The sequence below is a fragment of the Colletotrichum fioriniae genome (assembly GCF_027942845.1).
Source record: "Colletotrichum fioriniae strain IMI 355084 chromosome Unknown scaffold_15, whole genome shotgun sequence".
NCBI lineage: Eukaryota > Fungi > Ascomycota > Sordariomycetes > Glomerellales > Glomerellaceae > Colletotrichum > Colletotrichum fioriniae.
In genome coordinates, this window is record NW_027076851.1 from 472,096 (window position 1) to 498,646 (window position 26,551).

General features: G+C 48.9%; 6 protein-coding genes across 6 annotated transcripts; 2 read left to right on the forward strand and 4 right to left on the reverse strand.

The window, feature by feature from the left end:
• Positions 1 to 5,626: 5,626 nt before the first annotated feature.
• N0V96_010671 (uncharacterized protein) lies at positions 5,627 to 6,511 on the reverse strand (the record flags this gene model as incomplete). Its single annotated transcript, XM_053189280.1, has 2 exons — positions 5,627 to 6,312; positions 6,382 to 6,511. The coding sequence occupies 2 exons, from the start codon at positions 6,509 to 6,511 to the stop codon at positions 5,627 to 5,629; spliced, it is 816 nt and encodes a 271-aa protein (XP_053053268.1).
• Positions 6,512 to 8,194: 1,683 nt separating this feature from the next.
• Positions 8,195 to 10,261, reverse strand: N0V96_010672 (uncharacterized protein; the record flags this gene model as incomplete). The annotated part of the gene is made up of 8 exons (XM_065759020.1): positions 8,195 to 8,549; positions 8,608 to 8,646; positions 8,724 to 8,753; positions 8,818 to 8,839; positions 9,059 to 9,535; positions 9,604 to 9,629; positions 9,691 to 9,988; positions 10,057 to 10,261. 8 exons carry the CDS (start codon positions 10,259 to 10,261, stop codon positions 8,195 to 8,197), a joined length of 1,452 nt encoding a protein of 483 aa, XP_065612330.1.
• Positions 10,262 to 13,629: 3,368 nt separating this feature from the next.
• N0V96_010673 (uncharacterized protein) lies at positions 13,630 to 14,990 on the reverse strand (the record flags this gene model as incomplete). Its single annotated transcript, XM_053189277.2, has 3 exons — positions 13,630 to 14,015; positions 14,225 to 14,720; positions 14,811 to 14,990. 3 exons carry the CDS (start codon positions 14,988 to 14,990, stop codon positions 13,630 to 13,632), a joined length of 1,062 nt encoding a protein of 353 aa, XP_053053265.2.
• A 1,174-nt stretch (positions 14,991 to 16,164) lies between these two features.
• On the forward strand, positions 16,165 to 17,120 carry N0V96_010674 (uncharacterized protein; the record flags this gene model as incomplete). The annotated part of the gene is made up of 2 exons (XM_053189276.1): positions 16,165 to 16,258; positions 16,321 to 17,120. The coding sequence occupies 2 exons, from the start codon at positions 16,165 to 16,167 to the stop codon at positions 17,118 to 17,120; spliced, it is 894 nt and encodes a 297-aa protein (XP_053053264.1).
• Positions 17,121 to 24,205: 7,085 nt separating this feature from the next.
• N0V96_010675 (uncharacterized protein) lies at positions 24,206 to 24,848 on the forward strand (the record flags this gene model as incomplete). Its single annotated transcript, XM_053189275.1, has 3 exons — positions 24,206 to 24,252; positions 24,308 to 24,372; positions 24,433 to 24,848. The coding sequence occupies 3 exons, from the start codon at positions 24,206 to 24,208 to the stop codon at positions 24,846 to 24,848; spliced, it is 528 nt and encodes a 175-aa protein (XP_053053263.1).
• A 368-nt stretch (positions 24,849 to 25,216) lies between these two features.
• On the reverse strand, positions 25,217 to 25,998 carry N0V96_010676 (uncharacterized protein; the record flags this gene model as incomplete). Its single annotated transcript, XM_053189274.2, has 2 exons — positions 25,217 to 25,850; positions 25,946 to 25,998. 2 exons carry the CDS (start codon positions 25,996 to 25,998, stop codon positions 25,217 to 25,219), a joined length of 687 nt encoding a protein of 228 aa, XP_053053262.2.
• Between the last annotated feature and the right edge of the window lie 553 nt (positions 25,999 to 26,551).

Here is a 26,551-nt window from a genome sequence, read left to right on the forward strand (position 1 = left end):
CGTGGACGATTGGTCCATCATAGATGAGCCGTCGACCAGGTCTGTTCGTAGGTTCAGTTTAGTAAAAGTTCGTAAATATTGACCATAGATCCAGCAATCGGGTGGCTGCCTTGGTTTTTACCTCCGGGAAAATGCGCGGTCTGGAGATGTAAAACATCTAGCTTCGGAGAGGAAGGAGATGAGAACTCCACGCCATCTGTTGGACAGAATCCGTTTTTAGTAAATGTCAAACCACTGACAATCTTCCAAGTGCAACAAACAAGTCTGATCGAAATCGTTCTTCATCTTGATAGTAAGTCTGCGATTCCCTTGAAAAGCGACAAGCCAAACGTCCACCTTAACTCCCAGAGAATCTTGCTTATCGCCAGCTAGGCCATCAAGACACAACTTAGGAAAAGCCCATACTGCGATATGATCTCCTGGCTGATTGTGATCATTATGGAGTTCGACCGCATATGCCGGAGACATTATGGAGGCTTCCACAGGTAGAGGAACTTGTAGGTATAGAGTTGCTGCAGGATTGAACGTCTGAAGGATTATGAGCTGATGTAGATCGAACCCGGATAGGTCAAAACCACTGATTATATATACAAACCCTTCTTTTACTGCATGTTGAGTTAAGCTCAAGTGATAGACCCCCCTTGGGGATGTCAAAACCTTTTTCTTGAGAAGTACAATTTAGCCAGGCATTCAATTGACCCACCGTCCTATCGGTGGCCGTCTTTAGGGTGTTGAAACCAAATTCACAGTGAAGGTTTTCGACCTCCGAAAATATTTAGCCGGGACACGGCATGCTAAGCTGCCTCCACACTGACGGCGTGCCTTATCTGCTTGTACTCTAGGTAGAGAGCAAACGCTCCTCTCGTGAGACAGTATGCTTGGAAACTAAGCTACTGTATGTCTTGGATAATTTGCAAAATGGATGGGAAGACCTATTGCTGGAGATGTAGATGCTGAAACTGTCTTGGCATCATCGTCGCTCGTAGCAATCCAGCCACATCAGTTTAAAATTGTTGGAGTCTTGAAATTCGACCTCTCGACACAATTTCGTGAATGAAGGGGCGAGCGTTCACGTTCGGAATTTCCTGGTCGCGGTATTTTACATCTCAGACACAAGCATGGTGAAATCGTCATTTCTGGGGCCGAGAAACCATCGAGAGTCTGGCAGTAAGCCAATGGAAATTAGCAGCACGTATAAAGGGTCTTACGGCAGAGCCTGGGGAACAGTACGCCCAGCCACATGACGATATAAGAAAAAGGACCGAATCTACTGCTGGGGTCTGAGGTAGTCAGACGGTCCGTAAGGAGCATGTCTCACTAACTTCCCGAAAAGCAGCCTGACCCCGACCAAAGTGGGAGTCCGGTGGGCTGTGGCGGGTGGGCAAGGCTGTATTGAGATACGAAGGAGATCGTTATTAGGAAAGAACGTTGAAGGACGTATGATTCTATGTTTGGACCCCACGGGGTCGAGGAGGCGTAATGGATGCTCCCGGCCCGGGACCCGAGGTACTGGCACTGGGTAATACTAGGCCTAATAGTCGTGAGGAGACGATGCGAACCACGTGCCTCGATGTCTGATGGTGGATGCAATTCCAACGAGTCAGAAACTCTTAGTTCAAGCAGTCGTCCTCTAACCGGAGTTTTCTGTAAATCAGACAGATTTGACCGCGTTGTACTTCGCCTTTCTGCACCTAAAACCGTGAGGCATCGAGGCGAAGTCGCGGTATGGCATAAGCCCTCAGGGTTCCGAATACCGCGGAATGCCGTGTTCTTCGCTCGCCTCCTTGAATATTTGGGTCTCTCATCATTTGTCACACCCTATTTCAAATACGTATCATACTAAGCACGTGTAGTTACCGCTTAGTTTTGCACGAGGATAACTTGGTCTAATCTCAACCCGACGGGGTTTGACGAGTGGCTTCGGAGCTATCCCTGAAGGATTTGCATCATAAAAACGAAGGGATAATTAGGCTTGAATGAATCAATATGTATTGGGTTACCCATCAGGAAGCAGACAGAGACAGTGTTAATCCTCGGCCCTGGGCGGGATAGCACACGCGTGAATACTGTAGCTGACATCAAAGATCTAGAAGCAGCCAATCTGCTTCGACAACATGGAACTATAGCAGACATGTATGTGACTGAGCCTCGGATAAGAGGAATATGGGGGTTAGAGACCAGTCTCAGCCGATGCTATTGACTCTGGAAGGTATGGCAGCTGGGGGTATCATCTCATAGAAGTCCTGCATCCATGTCTCTTCGGCAAGAAGTACCTTGATGTACACATGTTCTCTTCGAACGTGTTATCCCCTGGTGCCACAGTTACCGCAGGAATGCTAAGGGCGTTGTCTGCGAAAATTCAGAACTCCAGCCACTATAAATCCAGCGAAGACGCTTCTTGGCAATTAAATCCGGCATCCCGCTACTTAGGGCCCTCACTTTACGTGTCATAGACCATGGGTTTGGCCCGAGTGGCTGAGTGTCAGAATGGAGATGTCTTGGAAATCTAGAAGCAGAACGCAATTCTCTGCTTACTTGAGGTTCTCACGTTCCTCGCATCCCACTCTCATGCATGACCGAAGCCATGGTCTCAGCCCTGTATAGTTATGGCCTCCAGCCCCATGACTCGGCCTAGGAGACTCAGAATTAAGTGGCAAAGTTTCCGTACCGTCAAGATTCAATTATTTTCAGCCCTGCGGCTGAGACCTTTTACGATCTGTCACCGAAGGACCGCCGAAGGTATCGCGCCATGGGCTGACAGGCGTCGAAGACACGATATTCTTCTGCAAGGGTGCAATGTTAGATGGGTTCCCTCCAGCATTCCACTCTGCCTTTCTACTCTAAGAAACAATCCTAGTTTGGGGTAAATGCATCGAAAGTCCATGTCTTTTAGGTCATCGGGGAGTCTGCTGAAGAACACATCGATGATCATTTTGACAAACATGACATACTCTAGCGCTCCAGCCATCTGGCTGTGCGCTATTCTCAACGCGGATTGACCCTCAAAGAACCATGTGGAGAGCCGTTAACCAATCAAATGCCTATCTCCTTCTCGTCAGATTCTGACGCAACGACGGTTGGCCCTTTCCTTTACCCCGCCCTTACGACCTTGAACAACAATGGCGATGGAAGCAGAAGCAGTGAGAGAAATCCAAGGGCTGTCTCCCTACCGGTACTCTGCGTTACCTTCAGAGAGTTCCATTCGCCTTCTGCAGATCTTTCAGGATAGTTCTTGCGCACAAGGCTTCTTGGCACGACTTGAGACGTACGAGCTTGATGATGCACCCCCATTTTGGGCACTTTCATACACATGGGGGCCTTCGGAGTTTGATGAGGGGTCAAATGCTTCAGAGAAAACAAAGACGCAGTTTACTCATTTAGTATGCGACGGTGGGCGACTCCGAGTTGGCCAAAATCTCTTCGACTTTCTGCGGCAGTTCAAGAATGACATTGCTTTCTTCGCAGAAACATCAGAGCTCGGACGCCAATCCCGTAAAGCTAATCATTCGGCTCGTTTGATCTACCCTAAAAATGGCTTTAATCTTTGGGTTGATGCTATTTGTATAGACCAACAAGAGAGCCAAGAAAGATGCCACCAAGTCCAGCTTATGGGTCAAATTTACGAGGCAGCAAGAAGTGTCATCGTCTGGCTTGGCACAACTGAGCCACCGTATGAAGTCTACTGGGTTGTCAGGTGCTTCATACCGAAGATATTGGAAGTGGCCCGCGTCGCAAGCAACGCTGACGTCCTACAACAATTTGGACCGGAATTGGATCACCCCGGGATCATACAGTTGCTTGGCGAGGATTTCTGCGATGAGTGGCGCAAGTCATATCCAGTGTACTTTAACTTCTGCCTCAAGAAGCGATGGCTCACGCGTGGATGGGTTGTTCAGGAAGCAGCGATCCCTCATTCTGAGGATATTGTGCTTCAGTGCGGCAGGGTACAATTCGCCTGGTCCGACATCAACAAACTGTCTGCCTTCATTCTTCGGGTTCGTTGGGATGAGAAGCTCATTCGCAGACTAGGCGAACTCCTCCCAGATTGGAACAAACGCCCCGGCACCATAGATCGTCTTTGGAACTCGACGAAGTCTTCCCTTTCGGCATTCAGACGCGAGAAGGTTAGCAACGGGATGGCCCATTGGCAGAAGCAGCGCTGGGGGGCTACCACGGACGAAGCTATGCGCCATGCTGAAGTACTGCAAACTCTCCACCGGCTGAGAATTTACAACTTTGAAAACCCGCTGGACCACATTTATGGCGCGCTGGGAGTCATACAACGTATTCTGGGCCGTAATTATCAGGTTGAGGTGGACCCCAGCTATGACGTCTCCGTCGAAGTCGTTTATACACAGGTGACGACTTGGTTGATCAAGCATTTGTCCAATCTCGACATTTTGGGACTAGCAGGCCTAACTGACGGCCGCCTACCAAATCTGCCGTCGTGGGTTCCAGACTTCTCATCCCATGGACCTGAACATTATACTTCTCTACAAAGATTGAGGCAGCTGGCACGAGGGTCGGATTTCCCGAGAACGTTCGATGCCACCAGCACTGCAGATGGAGCGAGCAGCCACGTGGCCCGCAGTCATGGTCTCACCACTCTCATACTGGAGGGGATTCTAATCGACAGGGTTTCACAGATCCAAACTTCAAAGTTTGACAGGCAGAATGTTTTCACCAACGCAACATGGCTACGCCGTATGAGAAGTCGGCAGAGTGTTTATGAATCAACAGGAGAGAGTTTCATGGATGTGGCCGTGTCGACGCTGATTGCAGACGTCAAATTACTCAAAGACTCTCAAGAGAGTCGAAGAGAATGGGCACAGAGGTGCATAACCTACAGTGATGACATGAGCTTGGGAGATAGGGACAAGGAAGATTCAAGCATGGTTATGCCGATAGAGACATCCACTCAACACTCTGACGCGGCCATTCCCGAAGACTCTTTGTCTGAAAGCTTGATTGAAGATCCCCTATCAAAGTTGGTTCATTTTATTGCTTCTGGGAGACGGTTGTTGGAGACAGAAAAGGGCTACCTTGGGCTTGGATCAGCGGCTTCTGAGGTCGATGATGAAGTTTGGCTTATCCGCGGTTGTCGTATGCCGCTATTGCTGAGGAAAATCCCAGTCGATACGAGCCACGACGACAATAGTACAAATACGAATGGCGAAAAGTACGTCTTAGTTGGAGAGGCATATGTCCACGGGATCATGTATGGAGAATTGATGACCAGCGACTTCACCCCACGTTGCCAGACAGTCTCTGTTGTCTGAGCAAGATCAATAGTAGCCGCCAAGATTAACCACCATAAGACCGGAATGGGTGGCGAAGAGATATCAGGTTTAGGAGAATTCAACCACAAAAGCATACAGCCCCAGACAGGGTAGACGAGCCCCGTAATGGTTCTTTGGGTGACCTCGTGTTTAACAAGACAGCCTATATAGGCTCATTCGTAAAGGGTTTCCGGCGCTTCCGTCTTGGGTCAAAGTGAAACACTGCATCACTGAATTGGCACGGACAAGGCGAAGTTTAGTACTGTTTGTTTCACTTGACATGAGACTGTGCAGCTCAATTCTATTCATTTCTGACATTTGTCCGATGACGTGTGGCTCTTGTGTTTCTACCATGCAGTGTGCCCACCATCAATAATCATATTGCTACCCGTCATGAACGAGCTGGCGTTACTCATAAGAAAGAGTGCTGCGCCCTTGAACTCCGTTGTATCTGCGAGGCGACCAAACATGTTCAAGCTTTCCCATTCCTCCTTCAGACCTGGACCTTCTTCGAAATTCTTCCGTACCATTGGTGTCATGATGTGTCCTGGGCTGATGCAGTTGACGCGAATGCCGCCAATCCCTTCCTTTGTGATGGGACTCCATTCCATGGCCAGGTTGCGCGCTAGTTGAATCAAGGCAGCCTTGGAGGAGTTGTAGACAGGTGAAAGTAGGCCGTGATTTGCAATGAGCCCGGACATGCTGGCAATCATGCAAATACTGCCGCGAGACTTGTACTTGATCATTTGTCGTGCCACTGAGGTCGCGCTCATGAATACGCCGGTGTAATTTACTGCGAGCATCTTCTCAACATCTTCTGCGGTGTACTCTGTGGACGGTGTTATCTGCTGGATGCCAGCTGCAGCGACGAGCCCATGAAGCCCCTGGTTTTCGTCTGCTACTCCAGAGATGATGTCGTCTAGTGCCTTCGTGTCAACCACGTCTGCCTGTCTGTACTGAAGGGAACCTCCCCATTCTGGGACCACACGAGCCAACGCCTCCGCGTAATCTTCATGAGGTTTTTCTTGCCGGTCTAGGCAGTAAACTGGTATTCCATTAGCACATAATAAGCCCCGGTGATCAATCCGGTATGAACACTGACCTCTGCCTCCTGCTTCACAAAGCGCTTCTGCCAGGCTCAAGCCCAGGCCTTGAGCTCCTCCGGTAACGATGAAAGCTCTTCCTTTGAGGTTAAAGTCGGCGAATTGACTGCGGCCATAATTGTGTTTCATGTGTGGGCGTGTGTCGACGACAGAGCTTTTCGTAGGATCGATGTTGACTGGCTGTGCATTGCTCAATCGCGATGTGTTGTGGAACGAAGCGCAAAAAAGTGGTGACGGTAATTTGATTGCTCCATGTGAAGCCGAGTTGATAACACTTTTTCCCACCCGAAGGCGCAAGCCCCCATCGATGGTTCTGCCAACTAGTGACATAGTTGGCCAGGTATGTGATACGGTCTAGCGATATTTGAACCTGATATGCGCAATGAAGGCAAATTTAATTTAGCCACAGCTTCCGTTAAATTTTGCTTCCGGGTGTAGAGATGTGTATAGGGGTTCAAGAGAGGGTTTGGAAGCTTCAACAGTCCTTGCTTCTGGCCGACATCGCATTTTAAAATGCGACGTCGGTCCCAACGGCATGGGCCTGCGGGTCCTTACAGCCGCTAGATGAGGACTGGACAAACAGGGATAAAGGTTATTACTTAGTAGGAATCTGGAACAGAGAAACCGCATGTTGAACAGATACTTCACCCATTACCTTAGCCATCCTCTTGTTAGGACTGACGTCTCGCTGCCGTCATTTCGGATCCTGAAACCTGTCAATCTTAAGAACGGGTGTGATGTCTTGCTTGTTGATAGGAACTTTGCAACTAGCCGCGCCTCGACAAAACAGACCAGGTGCACGTCAACCAGGATCCGAAAGAAGAACAGTGCTAGCAAGTGATCCAAATTGCTGGTTCGCCAACAGGTTTAAGCACAGGGCAGCTGTGCCGCGCAAGATCCTGGATAAGCCACGCAATAGCACTGGAAGCCACAAGACCTAACCCTGATGACGTGGCTGACGAACATGGAAATTAGATGTACTTGGCTCACCGTGTCCCTGTTTGACAGATAAATCAAGTTGCAGGCGTGATATGTCGATCGTTGCTTCGTTGTGAAACATGACAGCCGATTACGCAAACGAAAAGTGTGCAGAATTAGCTGAAATCGCCGTCGCTTGGCCAGCAATAGCTTCCACTCCTTGGTCACTGAGGATGGGACTCCCTCGTAATGAGCTTCTTGGTCCGACGAATCGGATCCACTTCCTGCTTCAGTTTTTGGGTGCTATGAGAGCTATCAGAGCCGATTGGCGATCTTTCGTCCTTCATTTCCTGTTTTGAGAGACATGGGCCCACCAGATCTTGGCTGGTTTGCTTGTATCATCATATGATGCATTTTGTCCTCCAGGCTAGCACGTCAGGGCTTGAGTAGCTATCCACGCTATCTTGACTCAAGGTCACGTATTTTCTATTTGTCTATTAGGAAGTGTATACAGACCCGACTGCAGCTTGATGCCTCGCCGGAGAAACCTCCGAGCGGAGCTGGTTGCCGTAAAGGCGGGTCTCCCTTCCGGCCCGTCTCCGCGGATCGCCGCAGGGCTGAAGATAACCTCACACAGAAACCTGACGTCACCTCGAGCAAACAGCTAATGTGGGACGGAGTTTCCCGACTGTTCATTTCGCTTAGGCATCTGCAGTTCCCCAAGTCTGGCGGTCACGCAATGCTACTTAGCTTGAAGGCTACACTTCACGAGTCACAGCTTGCGGGTTAATCATTGTGCTAGTATTAAGTAACCGTACGACGTCATTTTGGTGAGAACGCAAGAGACCTAAGATGCCTTATCCTCCAAGAAGTTGTCATTGCGGACCAAACTCATCACACCTTCGTGTTTCCAGCCACATCCCGTGATTCACGCGAGGCGGGTCGCTCGTGAATATCCTCAAGCTCGACTTGGAGCACCTTCTGAGCGTTTTTCTGAACTTTGTCCTGCACATCTTTGCCCTCGAACATGAAACTGAGCTCTTCAAGGGTGCGGCCTTGAGTCTCGGGGAAAATCATGTAAACCGTCAAAATCTCTACCAAAATCCACACACAGTAGACAATATAGTACTTCCATCCGATAGAGTCGAGCGCGATTGGGTTGACGTAGGTATTGAAGAAAACGGCAAAGCGGACGGTAAGTTGCTCGACGGCGATTCCCTTTGCTCTAAACGTGATGTTAGTTTCAAAGCTTGGAAGGATCGAAAGAATGGTGCAAATCCTGAATGAAGAGGACAGTAGAGCGTTACCTTTGGCTGAATGGGAAAAGCTCCACGAGATAGGTGTAGCTACGTGGGGTTAGCGGCTTGATATTTGCGTTCATCCTATGAGATCGAAGAAAAAGAAAGGGCCAGGGGCTATTTACGCAAGAGCATTCCAGCCAATATTGTAGAATCTGTGACGAAAGAATCAGCAAGTCTCTTTCTAAGCAGAATACAGTTTAAACGCAATTAACTCACGGCGAGTAAACGAAGATGAAGACTAGAACTGGGATAGCAGCTCTTTGGGATTGCTCGATGGCGAACCTGGCTGATGCAACGGTCCAGACGGTGTAAACACACGCGGTGCCGATGGTACACGTGAGAAACATTTTTCTTCTCGCAAAGCGCGGGGCTATCAATGCGATAGGAACGGCGTTGATGAAACCTTACCATGCCGTTAGCAGAAACGCCGAATTTCGCCGGGAACAGGACGACTTACCCCAGCACGTATTGCCCAGAATGAACTTTTGCACAGTGTGGTTGTCCGTGATACCGACAAGGTTGAGAATCTTTTTCATGTAGAAAGAAATCAATCCGTTACCAGACCATTGTGTAAAGAAGCCCATAATTCCAGCCAACATGAATCGACGTCGCATGGCAGCATCGCGGAAAACATCGGCCCAGAGGAATTTACTGGCGACCTCTTTCTCTTGCTGGATAGTGGACATGATCTGAGCGTACTCGAGACGGACAAACTCATCGCCGTTCTCTCCTTCACTGTGGTACTTGCTGAGAATTGCGAATGCCTCGTCGCCACGGTCTTTAGATATCAGCCAGCGGGGCGATTCCGGGCAGAAAGGCATGAAGACAATTTGACAGCCGCTGGGCACGAGTTGAAGTAAACTAGGAATTCTCCAAGCCCAGGTCGTGCTCATTTGGAAAGTACCGAATGTGATGCCTGCTGCTACGATGGCTCCTGTTCACGATTGTGGATTAGCAACGTTCTCGGCCTGGGTTCTCATATGGTGAGGCTTAATTCCATACCAACAAACCAGCTGGCGTTGAACAAACTCCATAGTGAGCAAGTCAGCAACTACCACTTCATGATGATGAGGAGTGACTCGAGCTAACCTAGTCATAATTGGGCGCTCCTTGGCATAGGAAAGCTCGCCGATGAGTGAGGAGGCGTTAATGATGGCAAAGGGGATACCAAATCCTAAAATCCATCGCGAGGCCAAGAACATATCGACATTCCTGGATCCAGCTTGGAGCCCAGCACCCAGAACCATGATCCATGATCCCATCAGGATAGTTCGTCGACGACCAAGACGCTGACTGAAGTAAGGGACGAATGGGATGGCCATCAGAGCGCCGAGAGAGTAGATTGCACTGAGAAGGCCAAGTCTTGAAGAATTGGGACGGCCAAAGTCTGATTTCAGAGATGTTAGTATTGAGTTGTCGCGGAGGGTAACGAATTCCAGGGTGGGGCTTTCTCACATTCAAACCAAGACGAAACCGCTTGAAGACTATTCATCATGGAAGAATCGAAGCCCGAGGTCCACTCGACTCCAAGCCCGGTTGGGATGAGAATGAGATAGAGGAACCGCAGGTTAGGCTTCTTGTACCAGATCGTCTTGTCATTCTGCGCAATTTGCGATAGCTGGGGGTCGACATGATGTTCTTTGGCTCCAATGATGGCCATGGTTGCGATTGGATGGATGGCAGGCCAAATTGCGCTTGAACAACGAGATAAGCCCAGATCCAGTCGTTCTAAGCCTGGGAATCACGATGTTAAAATACTGCCTAGATGTTGCGCCAGCTCCCTGGCTCTTAGGTCTCCGCGGCGGAGAGAAAAGCCCACACGTATTCCAGTCCATCGACTCCAATAAAGATGGCGAGACATCAGGCCACCGAATCATGGTCCACGGTTTCTCGTTGGGGTCGGTTCATAGATTGCTGCCCACCCACAAAGAACCTAAACATCGCGTGCGGGGTTGCTGTCCGGGCGGGTAGGGATTCCGATCTCAAAATCCGGGGTAAGAATGACCGAGGCAACGCCGAAAAACAAGGGTCTCCGGGACTTTGAGGTGCCTTTTCCGGAGATTTATGTTGCCGTCTGCCACTTTTGTCCACCAAAACATGTCATCCATCAACCAGACGTGAGACGAGATGACAGGCTATATTCAACATGTACAATACGAACGCACTCGGAAGACGTCTGACGAACCGTTCTGGTCCAATCTTATGTTTGCTAGCCAAAGGTGAGGGTGTGGTGTACTAATAGTGAGCCAATCTTGGCGGACTAACTCCGCTCCACGTGCTGTGAATCCATCGTGGGTGGGCAATGGCACCTCCATGTTTGCCCGGCCAGATTGTATCTACAAATCCTTTGAATCTGCTCGGGCTTGTTGCAATGCATCAGTCCAGTCGATACTGGCATTGACATTTGAAAGGCGTTGCTTACGTGATTGAATGAGATGTGACTGGCCAGCATTGGTTTCCATTTCACACTGACCTAAAGTCGGTTAACTCTTTCGAGTGAGAAAGCATGCAGATTGTGTGACTACTTTTGATAACAACAACACAGCAATAATTCTAATCAGCGACCACCGGAATGTACCACCCCTCTAAAGAATACCTTACTATTAGACACATCTCCAAGCGCACAACTTCGTCTCCAACAGACGCGACACGTCGCGACTTTGCAACTTAAGGTAAGTACAGCTTTACTCAAGACCACGGAAATGTCTCGCAGTTCAGTGGATTGCTCAGGTTGAAAAAGCCGTCATGAAATCAACTGTAGCATCCAAAAAAGCCTTTGCGAGGTTCTCGTCAAGACGTCCATCATTGAAACAGACAGAAAGACCAGTCTCGCCCTTGAAACTGTCCATTCGAACAAGCCTAGAACCCAAATAGTTAGTGACATCGATTGGGACAGGCAGTATGGGCTAGCTACAATCTATGGACGAAGATCAAGAAAGACAGAAATCAAGAGATGGGTCTTCTTACACATCAGAGGAGTAGGTTGTCAGGTGGAAACGACAACTTTCCACCGTGAACATCTTTTCATCGTTCGAGCTGGAAATGACTTCCGGAATGTACTTGTCGACTATGCCATCGCTGACGAAGACCTTCATGTTGTGAAACATATTAGCAATGCATGAAGGGGCACCTTCATCAAGGCTGTTAACATTTGAAACTTGGGGATTTCGTACCGGAAAGCTTGTAGGTGAGAAGGACAAAGGCGCTCTAAGAAGAAGAGAATTAGAACCGAAAGATCTCGAATATACCTTGAGGGAGGGATTACTCACGATGCCAGAAACCCCGCTAAAAAGTTACTCTTAGCTTGGTCTATGACCAACTGAAACTCATTCTTTAGCCAATGCTCGTAGCTGTTCTTGACATGTTGAGCCAGTCTTGTGAGTGTCAGCTTGACCGCTTCAGAATCCCCCTCATCTACGGCGTACGAAAGAAGTGGTGCAAATTCTACCGACGCGCCCGCTTGACACGACCCATAGCGAATGCTTGCATTGCTACCACTTAGATAGCGCCTACCATTGACTGGCAGCGGCGAGGAAAGAAACAGGGCGTCCGAGGCGTCGCATGGTAGGGGGCTGACTCGGAGTAATGCGAGGACCATGGCGGCATGACCGAGGTGAGTGAAGGTAAAGTGGGGTCCGAGCCGACTCTTGATGGCCTTCGCGATGGCCTGGCTTTGATCTGTATTGAAGGTTCTCCATAGAGTCCGAGGCGTGCCTACAGTGTTGGTGACGGGAAGCCCCCAACTAGTCTCCAAAGAGTTAGTGACCATGGAAACTTTGTTGGCCAACAGTGGCCAGTCACTTCTCAAGCCAGCAAGAAAATATTGAACTACCCACCGCACTATTAAGTAACTCTGCAATGAAGTTATCTCGTACTTTTTCATAGTCTTCTCCCAATGCATCCACATCAGTTTTGCATGCATCGAGGACCGGCTTGTTGAGATTGGCGATTTCCCTGCCCCAGGGATGCTGGAGAGCATTATTTGCTGGAGTCTGGTTGCTCGCGTTGAACTGTTGACCAACGCCGCGCAGCAGGTCACCAACAAATATGCGTGAGCTGATACTATCCCAGTGGATGTGATTGAAAGCACAGAGCACGTCCACTCGCGCGCCAATCTCAAGCAGAGTGCCTAACTCTGGCACTTGAGCTACAACATGGACCATGACTGGGGGTAACGGCTCAGGTCTCTCTTGGCGCGCCTTCGAAAGTTCGTCGGCAACTTCAAGCCCGTTTTTTGTCGTTGCGACTGGCGAAACGAGACTGCGGGCCCATACCAAGGCAGCTTCGTTGGAGCCCGGCGAAGAATAGACGATGAAGGGAGGATCTTGGTTGGTGGTCCAAGTGACGGAGCATCCTACCTCGGGGTGTTGGAATCGAATGTTGACAAGGGCCTTGGCCATTTGCAACGCGATTGTCTCTAGCGAGATTCCAGGAACATGGGTTCGGAGAGACGTGTTTAGATAGTTGTCGTACTGACCACGAGAGTTCGGCTCTCGCAAACCGACCCAAGCCTCAGTGCCGACAGCAAGGCGTCTGACAGAAAGGGGATCGTCTGGTAGGGAATACCAGCGAAATTTGGCTGGCTCTAGGCGAGGTAAGGGTGGGAGAGACATGATAGTGTCAACTCAATAGCTGAGGTATGAGTTGGGGTATCTATGTGTAGTCGACCGTGGTCTGAAGTAGAATAGAGTAGTAGAAAGAGTTCTGTTAGTGATGATCCCAAGCCTTCACGGCTCGGTAGTATGGACGTAGATGTGGGGGACAGGTGTCAGCTTCATCAATCGAGATAAGCGAAGTTGAAGTTGCATCTCTTGCCCAAGTCTGACTATCCGACGCTAAGTTCTTCGGGACAGCCAAACAAAGCTTAGCGCTGACTCCGTTGGTACACAGCAATCCAGTTATCTCTGGCCCATTTATTGTCCGTAGCTCCCGTTCGAGAGCACATGTACAAACCCGAAATGCTGGGTGCAAATAACAGCCAGGTGTTGCATGTGGGAGGACTTTCCTCTACCTACTTACGTCGGGTGACTAGTCTTTGCCACGGCCATTTTTTTGTCCTGGTAGAGACGATACCTCGAAGGTCATGTCCTTGCGAATTCCTCGAACAGGCGCAGTGCTTCCTTTCTCCGAGACGCTATCTTCATCGAGACGTGTCCAGTCTCCCTGTCCTGCTCCATCGTCCTCATAATTTGTTCCTTTGCGTATCTTGCTCTTGGACGTCACTCCCGAGCCGCCAATAGTGACGAGCCCGACTGACCCCGGGTGGAGGCCATGGGACACATCTGTTTGACCCAAAGTTGTAGGTCGTGGGGAGCGACGGTGCATGAAGAATTGTCGCAAAGCTGGGAGGGAGCCGGCGATAAAACCGATGGCAGTCTCAATGTTGGACCAGAGGGGGATGTTGGCAATATGGACTGTTGAACGATTCAAGTTAGCAATTGCTTACACATGACAAACTAAGGGGAGTATCATACAAGCCAGATCGTCGAGAGGATGGTTGTAGTGATCGATGTATGGAGTGCGTATCATGGTTGAGACTGAGGCACTGTGTAGTCGAGGCGGCAGAAATCAGCTTAGTGAATCATCTCAGACAGAGGCGCTAGGCGGAACGCTTACAAAGAACCGAAAGAAAGAACGAAAGAGACCATGATCTTTGTCGAGAGCTTCATTTGTGTTTGCCAGAGAATGATGGCCGGGAGGACGGCACAGGCGAGATCGGTAACGATGGTGCTAACAGTCGAAGTATATGACAGCGCCAGCATTGAGCTTACTGGCGAGCACTCGCCACGGCCTTCTAGTACGATGCTCGTGTCCCAGTTGGCTTCCACAGGTCGGCATAACAATAGGATTCCGACGAAGGTCGTGAAGAATGTGGCGACGGTAAGCCCCATCAAGATATAGACGGCGGTGCGTAGCTTTGGCATCGTGGTAGCGATCCGTAGTGTGGTGATGCAAATCGAGGTTTTGATCGTACACAATACTGCCACATAAAGCATCATCCAGATCATCAGGTACTTCATCGATTCGACCAACATTACTGGGCTGAGGTCTGCATTGCGCGTGCCCAGTCCACTCAGCGCGCCCATGCAGGCGAGAGCGACATCGACGAGGTAAACGACCTTGAAGCATGTGTTAGCATGTGTTTCATAGGCAGATAAATCAATGCCCTACGACCCTACGAGAAGACCTTCAGAAAAGTCTAAGCTTACCAAACCACCGAGCATCAAGCCGTCGTCCCAGCTAAACGTCTTTGCCCGCAGTCGAATGAATGTCCTCAAGCATACCACAATTAAGGAGATAACGCCGCCAACAATAGAGACCACAAACAGACTGAGGCCAACACCCTCGAGCTGGTAGACAAACCGTCGATTCGGGTCCTCTGTCGCCATGTTGACTTGGGAATGGCTTTGTTTCACGGTCTTGGTTGTTATGACGCGATGGGCGGGCTTTGCCGGAAAAAGCAAGTCAACAAAACAAGTGACCAGTGAACAATCGTGTAGTTGCCGGTGTGTAGAGACAAACGAGGAGGCGAACAACCTACTCCACAGGAGTGAGTGACAGTCGATTCTGGCTAGACGTATCATCGATAAATAGGTAGCCGGACACACAAGATGGGTTATATGGAAGCGGTCTTCAACGCACGTTACCAGCCAATGTCACCCATTTCGCGCCGATCACTGGCAGAAAACTTCCTAGCTATTTTTTAATCGAGATGCTAGGTGTCGCTCTAATCCTTGAACCATCCCTGAGCAACCCTTGGGAAAGCTCCTACTGGCAGGGAAGAGTGCCTTTCGCTTCGAGCAGAACCAGGGGTTCTGCAGGTTGGATGATTTTGGTAATACTCAGCACCATCGTAGGATCCCAAAGAGGCGACTGAAAACGGAGTCGTGAGGCAATTCTTGGTGAAATGACCAGGTAACGTATGTTTGACCCGTTTGCCGGATTTCCGGCTCCACTGGGTGGGACAACCAAGGACATTATATGCCATGCCGTTGGACTATCGCACGTGTGCGTATGAACTTTATGGCATGATGTAGCTTTCGCACTGAACTCGCCTAAGACAGAATGCAACATCATAGATCAATTTTGCTGATCTTACCTACCTTATTCATCCCTTGGTTGATATTGTTTTTGCTACAGCCTAGGGACTCACGCATGCACGAGTGTAGACCATAAGACCGATGGTCATGGCTTCGGCATTCGCTCTTTCTCGGTCCCACATCACCCATCATCCGTCTTGAAGACTCGATGTCACCTCGACCAATACTTTCATTGGATCTTAACAGTGGAGCAAGTGGGCGAGGAATTCGTTAAGAAACAGACCCTGCTTATGAGGCTCGAATTGGTCTAGGGCAATTGCTGAAGATCCAGAAATGGCGAGAGAGGAGACGGTCTGACAGGTTGACAGTCACCACGTTGCTGCTGTCACATTTTCTCCTATTTTCCTTAATAACCATGCTCCCCAGACCCCATGATATGATTTGGTTGAAAATTGCCCGAAAGTCAAACACAGCGTGAACTCACTTTAACACAAACATCACGTTGTACGCTCCGTCAGACAAAATGACCAAATCACAAATCACCATTCCCATTACTCAGGCCCCTCCGTACAAAGTTCACGAGGGCAAGACTGCCGTCATCACGGGCGGTGCAAGGAGTAAGCCTTTTTACCACTTCCCCCTGGATTTCTGGAACACCCACGCTGACAAAAGCCCCAAGGTATTGGTGCCGCCATTGCTCAGAACCTCGCCTCCAAGGGCGCCAATGTTGTTCTCATTTACCTGACCGAATCGTCTGACGAACCTGCCACTGCTCTCGCCGAGCAATTGTCCAAGGCACACAACGTTAAGGCCGTTCCCGTACGTGCCGACTTCAGTACACCCGATGGCTGCTCCAAAATTGTCGATGTTGTGAAGAATGACATGCCACCCAACTCCAAGACAGGCAAGCCGCAGATCGACATACTCGTCAACTGCGCTGCTCTCTTCCACGCCATGCCCCTCGAGGCTGTCAGCATTGAGGATTTCCACAAGGTCTACTCTATCAACGTCCTTGGACCCATCCTGCTCACGCAGGCAGTCAAGCCCCTTCTGCCTACTGACCGCTCGGGCCGCATCGTCAATGTGTCAAGCGTCGGTTCCAAGGTTGGACTCGAGTACCTAACCCTGTACGGCGGTAGCAAGGGCGCCCTTGAGGCCATGACGCGCACATGGGCTCGCGAGCTAAAGGAGCACTGCACCGTCAACTCTTGCAACCCCAGCTCCACTATGACGGACATGCTCCGAGGCGCCTCTGAAGATGCGAAGCAAGCCATTTCATCGTGGTACCCCCTTACGCCGCTGTGCGGAATTAGAGAATGGGACTCGGATGAACAGAAGGAGATGGCTGAGAAATATGGCGGACGTGCTGGCTATGCTGAGGAAATTGCTGGCATTGTTGGCATGATTTGCTCCCCGGAAAGCGGATGGATGACGGGATGCCTGGTCAGTGCCAATGGCGGCCAGTGGATGGCTAGTTAGATGTTCAGAATTGCAGCAGAGTTTTCTCTTGTCAATATTCATATTTAGTTTCAACAGGATATGACTTCCACCGCTTGCCGCATTCCGGGGACTTTACGCCTGCTGCCTCGCACTGCTGAAGACTTCTTCACCCAGCCGCGGTGACCACCACTTAAGGACTCCACGCACGAAACCATCCTATGCAGGGGCTCTTCAAACCCTGGAAACAATAACCGATGTTGTCTATGAAGAGGATTCAAGGCTCTGATAGGTCCCCGATAGGAGAGAACTGGGGGCCGCTAGCAGTCGTTGGGGCTGACTCCAGGTTCATAAACATTTCAACGTGGCACCGTTGGGACCAACAGGCAACAACTGAATGGCTCGAAGACACTCCTGAGAGCGAGCCAATTGACGGCCAGAAAAGTATATTATAAAAGTGGCCATCATACATATGTGGGCACAGGGTCATACATCAACCCCATTGAAATGGCAAGGCCCCTTGACCGTTAGCGTCCTTACAAACCCAAGAATAAACCGAGCCAGTAACATTCTGGACTGATAAAATTAGAGGATGGGCACACCGCCGTTATCGGGATTGACGTTGGATTCGAGTTGAGATCAAGCAAGTTCGTCTCAATTGCTTTGCTCGAAGCATTCGTACAGGTCCGGTTACTCGTACCTGAACCCCAGGTACACATCGGTAACTTGTAGAACATATGAACCTCAAGCCGGAGGTGGTTTCTCTCCTCAACTATTGCTCAGCATAGATCAGCGTTTAGTACGTAGTGCAAAGCACCAACGGGACGGTCCGGTGGGGCGGCTTCTCGACGCTCATTTCGGGGATACGAAGGTATTTCCGCAACAATGTAACCTCAAATCCACCAAAGGGCAAAACTCCAGCAATGAGAATTGAACTCTTACAAAGTCTTGGGCAATGTAGTTGTCACTGCCAGCATCAAAGGACGGATTATGATTTGTCTAAGAAGATGCTGTACAGTGATCGTCACCCTCGGACGAAGATAAGATAGATATCTTGCAGAAATAGTGTTAAAGCTCGGATTAATCTAGGGAGCCCAGATCTTGGCTTCTCAGCTTCTTTAAAATATTGTGTAGTCTCATCTTGGCGACACTCGTTAAGTAAAGTCCTGGTATGCAGAGAGTCAGCTGCGACTCGTCCATAATACGAATATTTATTGACTAAAGCAACAGCTTTGTGCTTACCTTACTGACATCTCAACGTATCGCCGTGCTGAACGCTCTACAACGACAGACAGCGTCGCAAATCGATCCCTTTACAGATACAAAGTGTTCAACAAAGTATTCATTAAAGCGATCAACCATCATGACACTAGATTCAGAGCTTCGACAACGGGTAAATCGAAGACAGTCGTCGGCCTTGTATTTACATCTTCAAGCACTACAGGGTTGTGCTCAGTATTAATGAAGGTCAGGCCATGGTACAGAAAGGATGAACAACGTACATAATTATTCTCGACTGATGTTCGCATAACCCGGCCAAAATATATCACTGTGTTCGGTCACTCTTGATCTAGGCAATTATCCTGGCTTCGTAAGGATTGGATGGGTGTTGAATGAACGTGCCTAAAAATAAAAGCCAGACTTTTGAAGAGATGGCATCCCCAGCTATTCCTCTTCTCTTAATTCATGTTTAAACACGTAGATATCAGAACCTAAAACATCATGTGATCATGCGTGGCCGCGACAATGAGGTATTAAATGGTGCTTGTTAGACTATCAACAGACGAACAGACTGAACTAGTAGTTATGCAAGCTGCCTTCAGAAAGATGTGCTCACACCTTCATTCTCTGTCAGTGCGCTGAGTTCTAATATCTCGACTGATGCAGAGCTCTCAGACAACTCTAGGAACTCTCCCTGTTAGCCATGCTCAATCCAAGTCAGAGAGGCATCTCCAGGTCAGCGGTGTGGTACCCATCATCCCCTTCCCGTGATATTTGAATTCCTTCTTGACTTACACATGAATGTACAGGTCCATTACATAACATCGAAGACAACAAATGCTATGTAGTGGTAGAGGCGAGATCGTACTTAAACTCTCTCAGACTTCACCAGCATCGAACAGACATGAACGAAGTACCTAGGCTAGTAGCCGTGCCGTAATTCGGTTCCTCGCCGAATTCTGGCACACAGTCCTGCTAGTTTGGAAAACATGAACGTCAATGGGCTATGATCACTGTCTGATGTGAATTCTGCCCCATCTAGTCTTCAATCATGTGGATTCCGTGAGTATTAGTACTTCAAGTATTTGTTGTGAGCGGACTCCATGAAATCGCAACATAGAGGCTCCTGACTTTTTTGCAGGCAATCTCTCTACGACATGACATTTGGAAGATGAAAGCATTGAGAGAAGCACGTTGTCAACAGAGCCAAGTTCCCTACATAGGCATCTGTACCTTAGAAAGACAGAATTAAAGCTTGCGTTCCTCTTGTGTTTCAACTAGGTCGTATGTGAAAATGATAAATCAGATACTTGACGAGACAGCAGTGTGTCGACTAAATGCTAACCCCGTAGTCATCATTTCACTCTCGCATCAATACAATCGCACTTATTACGTTTACGGTGGCGACTTTGACGTGCCCTAACGGGCACAGGGAAGAAGGGGGATATTTATTAGCACTGACTAGATCTGAATTCGTCTGTGTGGGTGCTTTCAGTCGTCTAACAGGGCTCGGAAATGCCAATCCCCATAGTCGTTAACGCACTCAACGCCCAGTACTGAGAGAAAGAAAGAAGCAGCTCTCTACATGTATGTTCATCATGCCCCCAGATGCGTCAAGCCTCGCATCTTTCTCGAAGATACAGCAAGGACTGCACTGCGATCAAAGCTGCCTTCACATAGGCTCTTCTGTTGGGCTGGTGCTTTCTAAACAGCCTCAACAGGTATGGACTCCGTCACGTCTGATTTTGCCATCTGGGCAGAGTACGTCAGGTTGTGTCGGAATCCGAGAGAACAGTGCAAAAATGTTGCATCACCGAAATACAGCGTACGAATGCCCGTAGTGAAACAACGACTGAATGTCTTACGTTGAGAAACTGCCGAAATGTCATGACATGACTTTCAACCTAGAGTGAGATCTATAGCTACAAATTTTATAGGCCAGTGGGTTTTGATTTTGATAGCGATACACCCTTGAGAGAAAGGTCATCAATGTAACAGATTGACAGTGTACGGCAATATCGTGAACTATCGTTCGACTTGTGGTCAATACGGGCTTTATAACATCGCTCTTGGCAATGGCCAGTTGCTAGCTTAGGGAGCTGAAGTCTCCAGGATTATCGATGACTTACAATTCACTTTAATCCACAAACAAGTTGGGTTGTAGTATTGTTAGTCTTGTGTGTTCGTGAAGTACATGGTCGCTATATCTATAGCTAACGCATTCCCATAATATATTGAGGGATAGTTTATGAGGGACAGAGCATGTCAGGCCCCAAATTTATAACGAGAATCGCAGCTGTTACGTGCAAGCTGTATGTCGTTACTTAAGGCTTGTGGATTCCAATCAAATCCATTGCACGGTCTATGCGAATTGCCATATTGATAACCTCTATGGAGAGATTGTGTATCTACTTCAAATTCGTATTAGGTCGACAGGAATGACTCCAAGTATCGTCTGGGGGCTGTAGTAGTAGGATGGAAATGAAGCATTGACCAGGTTGTTAGATTTCTCCTAGCTTCATCTTCGAATGAAGAATGTTCCATGACTTGATGATACGTTAGAGTGATACCAGAGATGCGGACTTATAGTTTTCTCATTACTAGCAAGTTCTCATATTCAAATCTCGCAGCGAAATACAATGGGTGGCTCTTATCTGATCAGATCCCATCCAAAACTTTCAATCGTATGCCCAATCAAATCAACAGTGTTTTGCGAATGCCTTTAAGTTACCAGCCGCAACTTATGATGAGATGAGGTTAGTCCTATTCTTGTCTTTTGGCGCATTCAAGCTGTCTTGAAAGCTACATCCAAGTAAAATGCGCGGAAATAGCCTAAGAGTTGCCAGGTTGACGACCAAAAGTTGATTTTAAAGGTTTCGACATCGCATTGATGTTAAAATGTGGATCATGGAAAAGCCTTAATCATGCCTTCACTACCTTGATCATATTGAACAAGTTTTGAAGTGTGATAGGTGATCTCTCATTATTGTTATGTTTAACCATCGGAGTTTCGGTCGATCGGAAATTCCCGAGTTGACAAGAAGACAAATGGGGTGTAAACAAGCTATATTTCGTCCACTGAGTCCATCGGATTTGGCGCAAAGATGATCGATCCTCTGTAAAGAATAAACCATTCAGCACGTGATGCCTGCCCATATCCAGATCAAGGGGAATTGCACTCCCAAGACAGGAACCCAAGTTGATACATGTAACAATGCTTCCAACCATTGTACCTGTGTGAAGGAACGATGGAAACCGTGGGCTGTTTCAGTAATTACCTACTCGGATAAATCTAACTGATACCCCACTATCTAAGTACTGATATATAGTCTTCGATGGTTGCTTCTCTGAAGGTGCAACAAGTTACCGGTATCCACGTGGGACAAGCCAGTGATAGTGGCATACCCTCAGCGGACAGTCTTCAACATCTAATGCTTATGTTTACCTACGTTACCTTTCGCCTCATTAGAAATTGTCTGTGGTCGAAGTCTGATGGGGTCGGGGCTAGGATGCAGTACTGTTCTCTACGACAGGGACATCGCAGAGTCTAATGGTCATAGGGTCTAGGCCAGCGCAGCTAAATCGGCAAGTGTCACTCACGACGCAGGAACGAGATGTGAAATCAGATGCGAGCACACAAGCAAGTTGCCTGTACTTAAGAGAACGGCCATACCGAAAACCTGGAACCCACCAGTTTACCCTTAAATAGATTCGGTGACGAAATACATCAGGCGAAACGCATCGGCCGGGAACCATGTTCAACGCCCAGCCCTACCTCACGATTGGCCCATTTGTGCATCGCCTTGGCGATTTGCTGAGCCTCCCGACGAGCAGAGTTTTTCCCTGTCTGCATTGACATTCTGAGACGACATCAGCCATGCGCCCTGCCAGCTGACCCGGACTCGGGGCCGCGGATGATTTGCCGCTTTCTTACCTCCCTGACTCGGGCCACATCCTTGCACAGATCTTGAATTGCCCGTTGAAGAAGGTAGGATGAGGGCAGAGTGAATACTGTCAGAAAACCTGAGGGACGAGACGGACGGCAGATTTTCTCTCTCCGCTCGTGTTTGCAATTGTCGCAAATTGCCGCGCCGGCACACAAAGCCGTTGGTAAGATTCCGCCTATGCAGCGTTGCTGCGGATAGGCGTTGGGCATGCCATCTCGTCTAACACATCTCCAATTCTCGCTTGTTTTCCCAGCTGAACCGGAATGCGACCTAAGTAATTTAGTTTTTTGACTTCGACGCTAAGGCAGGGTTATCGACTCATCTATCCTTGCAATGGTAGTTTAACAGAGACGAGAGGCGCAGGCTGCTCAAAACCGAGCGCGAGCTGTTCATCTGGGTCCCCTTGACTCACGGCGTACTCAACCTCACCGAATACTGTTCTTCAATCTCATCGGCCACAATCAAGGACCACGAGACAGAAAGAATCATGTTTACAATCTCTCTGACAAGTCGCAGAAATTAGCCAGCATCCGGTCAAGCGGCAGGATTTTCAGCAAAGCATGCGAAGAATACCTGGCCAAGATCAGTTTGACTTCGAGTCATTGCTCTTGCTTGGCTCGTTCATCCCCCCCACAACGCGGACACGGGCACAATGACATGATGCCACACGACGGTTGTTCGATGATGGCAGTCCGGAATCTGTCATTCCCAGCTGGATGGCTCCGCTTTCCTGACACAAGCAGCGCTGTCGAGACTAGACGCAACGAAGAGATCTTCTTCCATTCTTCTAGAAGGCCACCAATCTACCCCGGGTTGACCATCTGAAACTAGGGAGAACCCTACAGCGCGCCAACACCTTTGCGTGATCATCGTCTCATCCTTACAAGTCGATCGTCGGCAGCTGCATACTCGCAGGGTGCCCAGTCCTTTCCCCGTAGTGCCGGGTGCAATGGCTATCTGTAGGTAATGAACTAGGCTGAGAGGGTGGAGAAGAGGGAATGCGATGTCATATCTCAGTTGTCATCCCCCACACTCCGAGTGGATGCGTGTTTTACGTCTTTTCCCTTCTCAGTTTCTTTCTCGTGTCTCTTTTAGTTTGCGATACCCGCCGCGAGTTGCGTGGCTGCTCTTTGATATTCTTTTTGCCTTTTCTGGACGTCATCAAACACGCAACGGCTGGTCTGTGTCTTGAGCCTCCTTCGACATCCGAACATCGCTTGGGCGAAGGAAGTAACCCCTTTTGGCTGGTCAAATGGGGCGGCCGGAGGACTATGGGCCGACGATCAACGCGGTTATCTGGTCTCAGGTTGGAGCATCGCTATTCTTCCTGTGCCTACGATTATACTGCAAATTTAAGAAGCGCAGTGGACTCTGGTGGGATGACCATGTTCTCATAGCATCTTGGGTTCGTTCAGTCTTTCCGTCATATATTGGGGCTCTCTTACTGAAGACAAATATTGTTCCAGGTTACCTTGATGATCGCATCAGCATTAACAACATGGAATGTGTCCCTCGGCTTCGGCAAACATGTGTACCAAATCAATCCAGTCAACTTCCCTCAGATCGGCTTGAACGGAAATGTCATCAGTACGATATCGATCATATCGGCAGTGTGGAGCAAGACATCATTCGCAATGACATTACTTCGAATCGAAGAGAAGGGTTGGACAAGAAACTTGATATGGGGTGCGATTATATCGATGAACGTGCTTATGGGTCTCAACGCGATGGCTGCTTGGGTGCAGTGTACCCCGATCGAAAAGTACTGGCTACCCCAAACACCGGGAAAGTGCTGGAGTCCGAAGGTAGCAGCTTATTACGGGGTATTTGCTGCAGGTATGGCTTAACGGCTGTTGCTCAGACGAACTCTTTTGCTAACACCTGTCAGGATATTCTGCTCTGATGGATATACTGCTCGCCATGCTTCCATGGAAGTTGATATGGGGGCTTCAAATGAAGATGAAGGAGAAGATTGGTGTCGGTATTGCCATGAGTATGGGACTATTGTAAGTCTAATCCTCTGGTGTGTGTTTGACTATCTTATCTAACCTGGGACTCTAGCGCTGGCGGGACCTCGATTGTCAAGTGCACGACGATTCCCACCCTGCTCTCCGGGGACTTCACCTGTAAGCAACGAGGCACCAAGGAGTTTCAATGAAAGGTATCAGACTGACTTTCCGTTGCAGATGACGGCAGCGATCTTGTCATATGGGGGACTGTGGAATCAGGTGTAACTATCATGGCGGCCTCAATACCTGTTCTACGTGTCCTCATCCGCGATGTGGCAAGTACTGCTCGCAAGTACTACGGCAACTCAGCCACCCGTACCAACGGATCCCGATTCGGTGGCGGCCTCACACGGACCAACACAGTAACAGTAACAACTTCGACAACACGCAAGGGTTCTATCAGGAGGAAATGGGACAAGCTCGCCGATGATAGGAGCGATAAAAGCATACTTGGGGTCGAGCCGGAACCGGGGTTTGGCAAGATCGTCAGGACAAATGAAATCGTTGTGCAGTATGATACGAGAAGTGACGTTGAAGGGCATAATGGGAGCTATGAGATGGATCAGATGGATCGTATGAACCGCATGGTATAATAAATTTATGTTATGATGAGCTTATCACCACTATTACTACCCCATCCCTTTCGAGGTGACTCGAAAGAGGTACTTGATGCGTTCTTATTGATTGACCGTGGAAGCAGCTCGATGCGGCGCCATCTGGGGCCGGCCTGGCGGTCAAGCCCCAAATAACGGTGAAGCCTCATTGGGCTTTTAGGCTTCCATTTGAGCCGCATATCCCTCTTGCCCTCGCGAAGATTGTGTCTGTAGTTTGGAGGGCCCGCTGTTCCCTTGCTGGCCACTTGTACACTTTCCCCACTTGCACACAGTAATTATCCGAGTCCGTCACGGCTGAGCGTCCAGCTTGCAGGCTCATGAAGCCTCAAATTCTCTTGCCTGTTTCTTTATTCCCTTGATGGCAGAACGTCATCTCCTAGTGTCTTGCAAAGATCTTCAACCCGAACCTGGGTCAGCTTAAGAATGCCGACTGGATCTGGGCCAGCTGCAATCCATCTTCGAAGCAAGCCACGAACCATCGCTGATCCTACAACCTTCTTCAGGTGTATATCAGCCATCTTGACCCGACGCCTAGCCGCTTCCGGTACGTCCTTCGCGGAAATAGGCGCAGGAAGAAAACCCAAATCGTAGATCTCGCGAGCCACATCTTCTTGTTTGAAAATGTCATGGTCCATGAAGCCAACTAGTTTTGGAATGACTTGTTTGAGGATTTCTTTTGACTTGGGAACGACATAGTGCAGAGCTAACCGGTCCATAGGGGTAATGGCTGTAGGGAGAATGAAGGGCTGTCGAGCAATATATTCTCTGATGTCCAGGTAGCTGCGAGTAACCATATTGGACCATTCGTCATCCTCGATAGCAAACCATGCTGACTTATCGTTGCCGATGGTATTGGAGATCCAAGTGAGTAAATAGAAAAACTCAACATGTGTCAAATCCTCGGGGTTTTCCCAGGAATCCACTAGCGCGTCTGCGACCTTCTTGATGATCTTTGAATTGAGGCCGTATGCCAATTTGTGCCTTGGGTGGGGATGGGTATATTTATGCTTGAACACAATCGTTAGCTACCTTACTTCGTTACAGTGATGTTTTGGAGAGCTATGTGCTAGAACTACGGGTGCCTCAGCATAGGAAGCATGTCCGTAAGTTCTTGCCCAACTTTGATCATTAGAAGTAAGTTAGAGCAAATATGGAAGGGATCGGATGGGTGTACTTGCCATGATTTCATCCAAAGCCTTTTCAGCATTTTTCTCAGATAGAATTATCTTTTTGGTGATGATGTTCTTGACCATGGCCCATATCGCAATCCAATATTTGTTCATTTCTCGCCCGTCCCAAAGACTTTGCAGTTCTTTAAGGCTCGTTTCAATTGTTGATGCATCTGCCGTTAGGGTTTCGGCGGTGATGGCGCGAGAGAAAGGCGGTTGAAATGCTTGTAGCGCTTCATCAATCGAGTCCCGAATTGCCTTGAGCTCACGGCGTAGTTTTTCTGGAGTATCAACATAGGATGGCATGCTATAGATGCATGTGATCGCTTCAAGTGCCAGTATAAGAAGCACCAGGGGTAAATCGCAGTATTGATAGCTGAAGTCCCAATCATTTGCCATTGAAACTTGAAGGGGGTTTGAAGAGATTTGCGGAAGAGATGACTTGATGGCATCAAGACTGGGGAGATTCAGGATCAAATTCTTCGGGGGGAGAAAAACCAGATATCACAATCC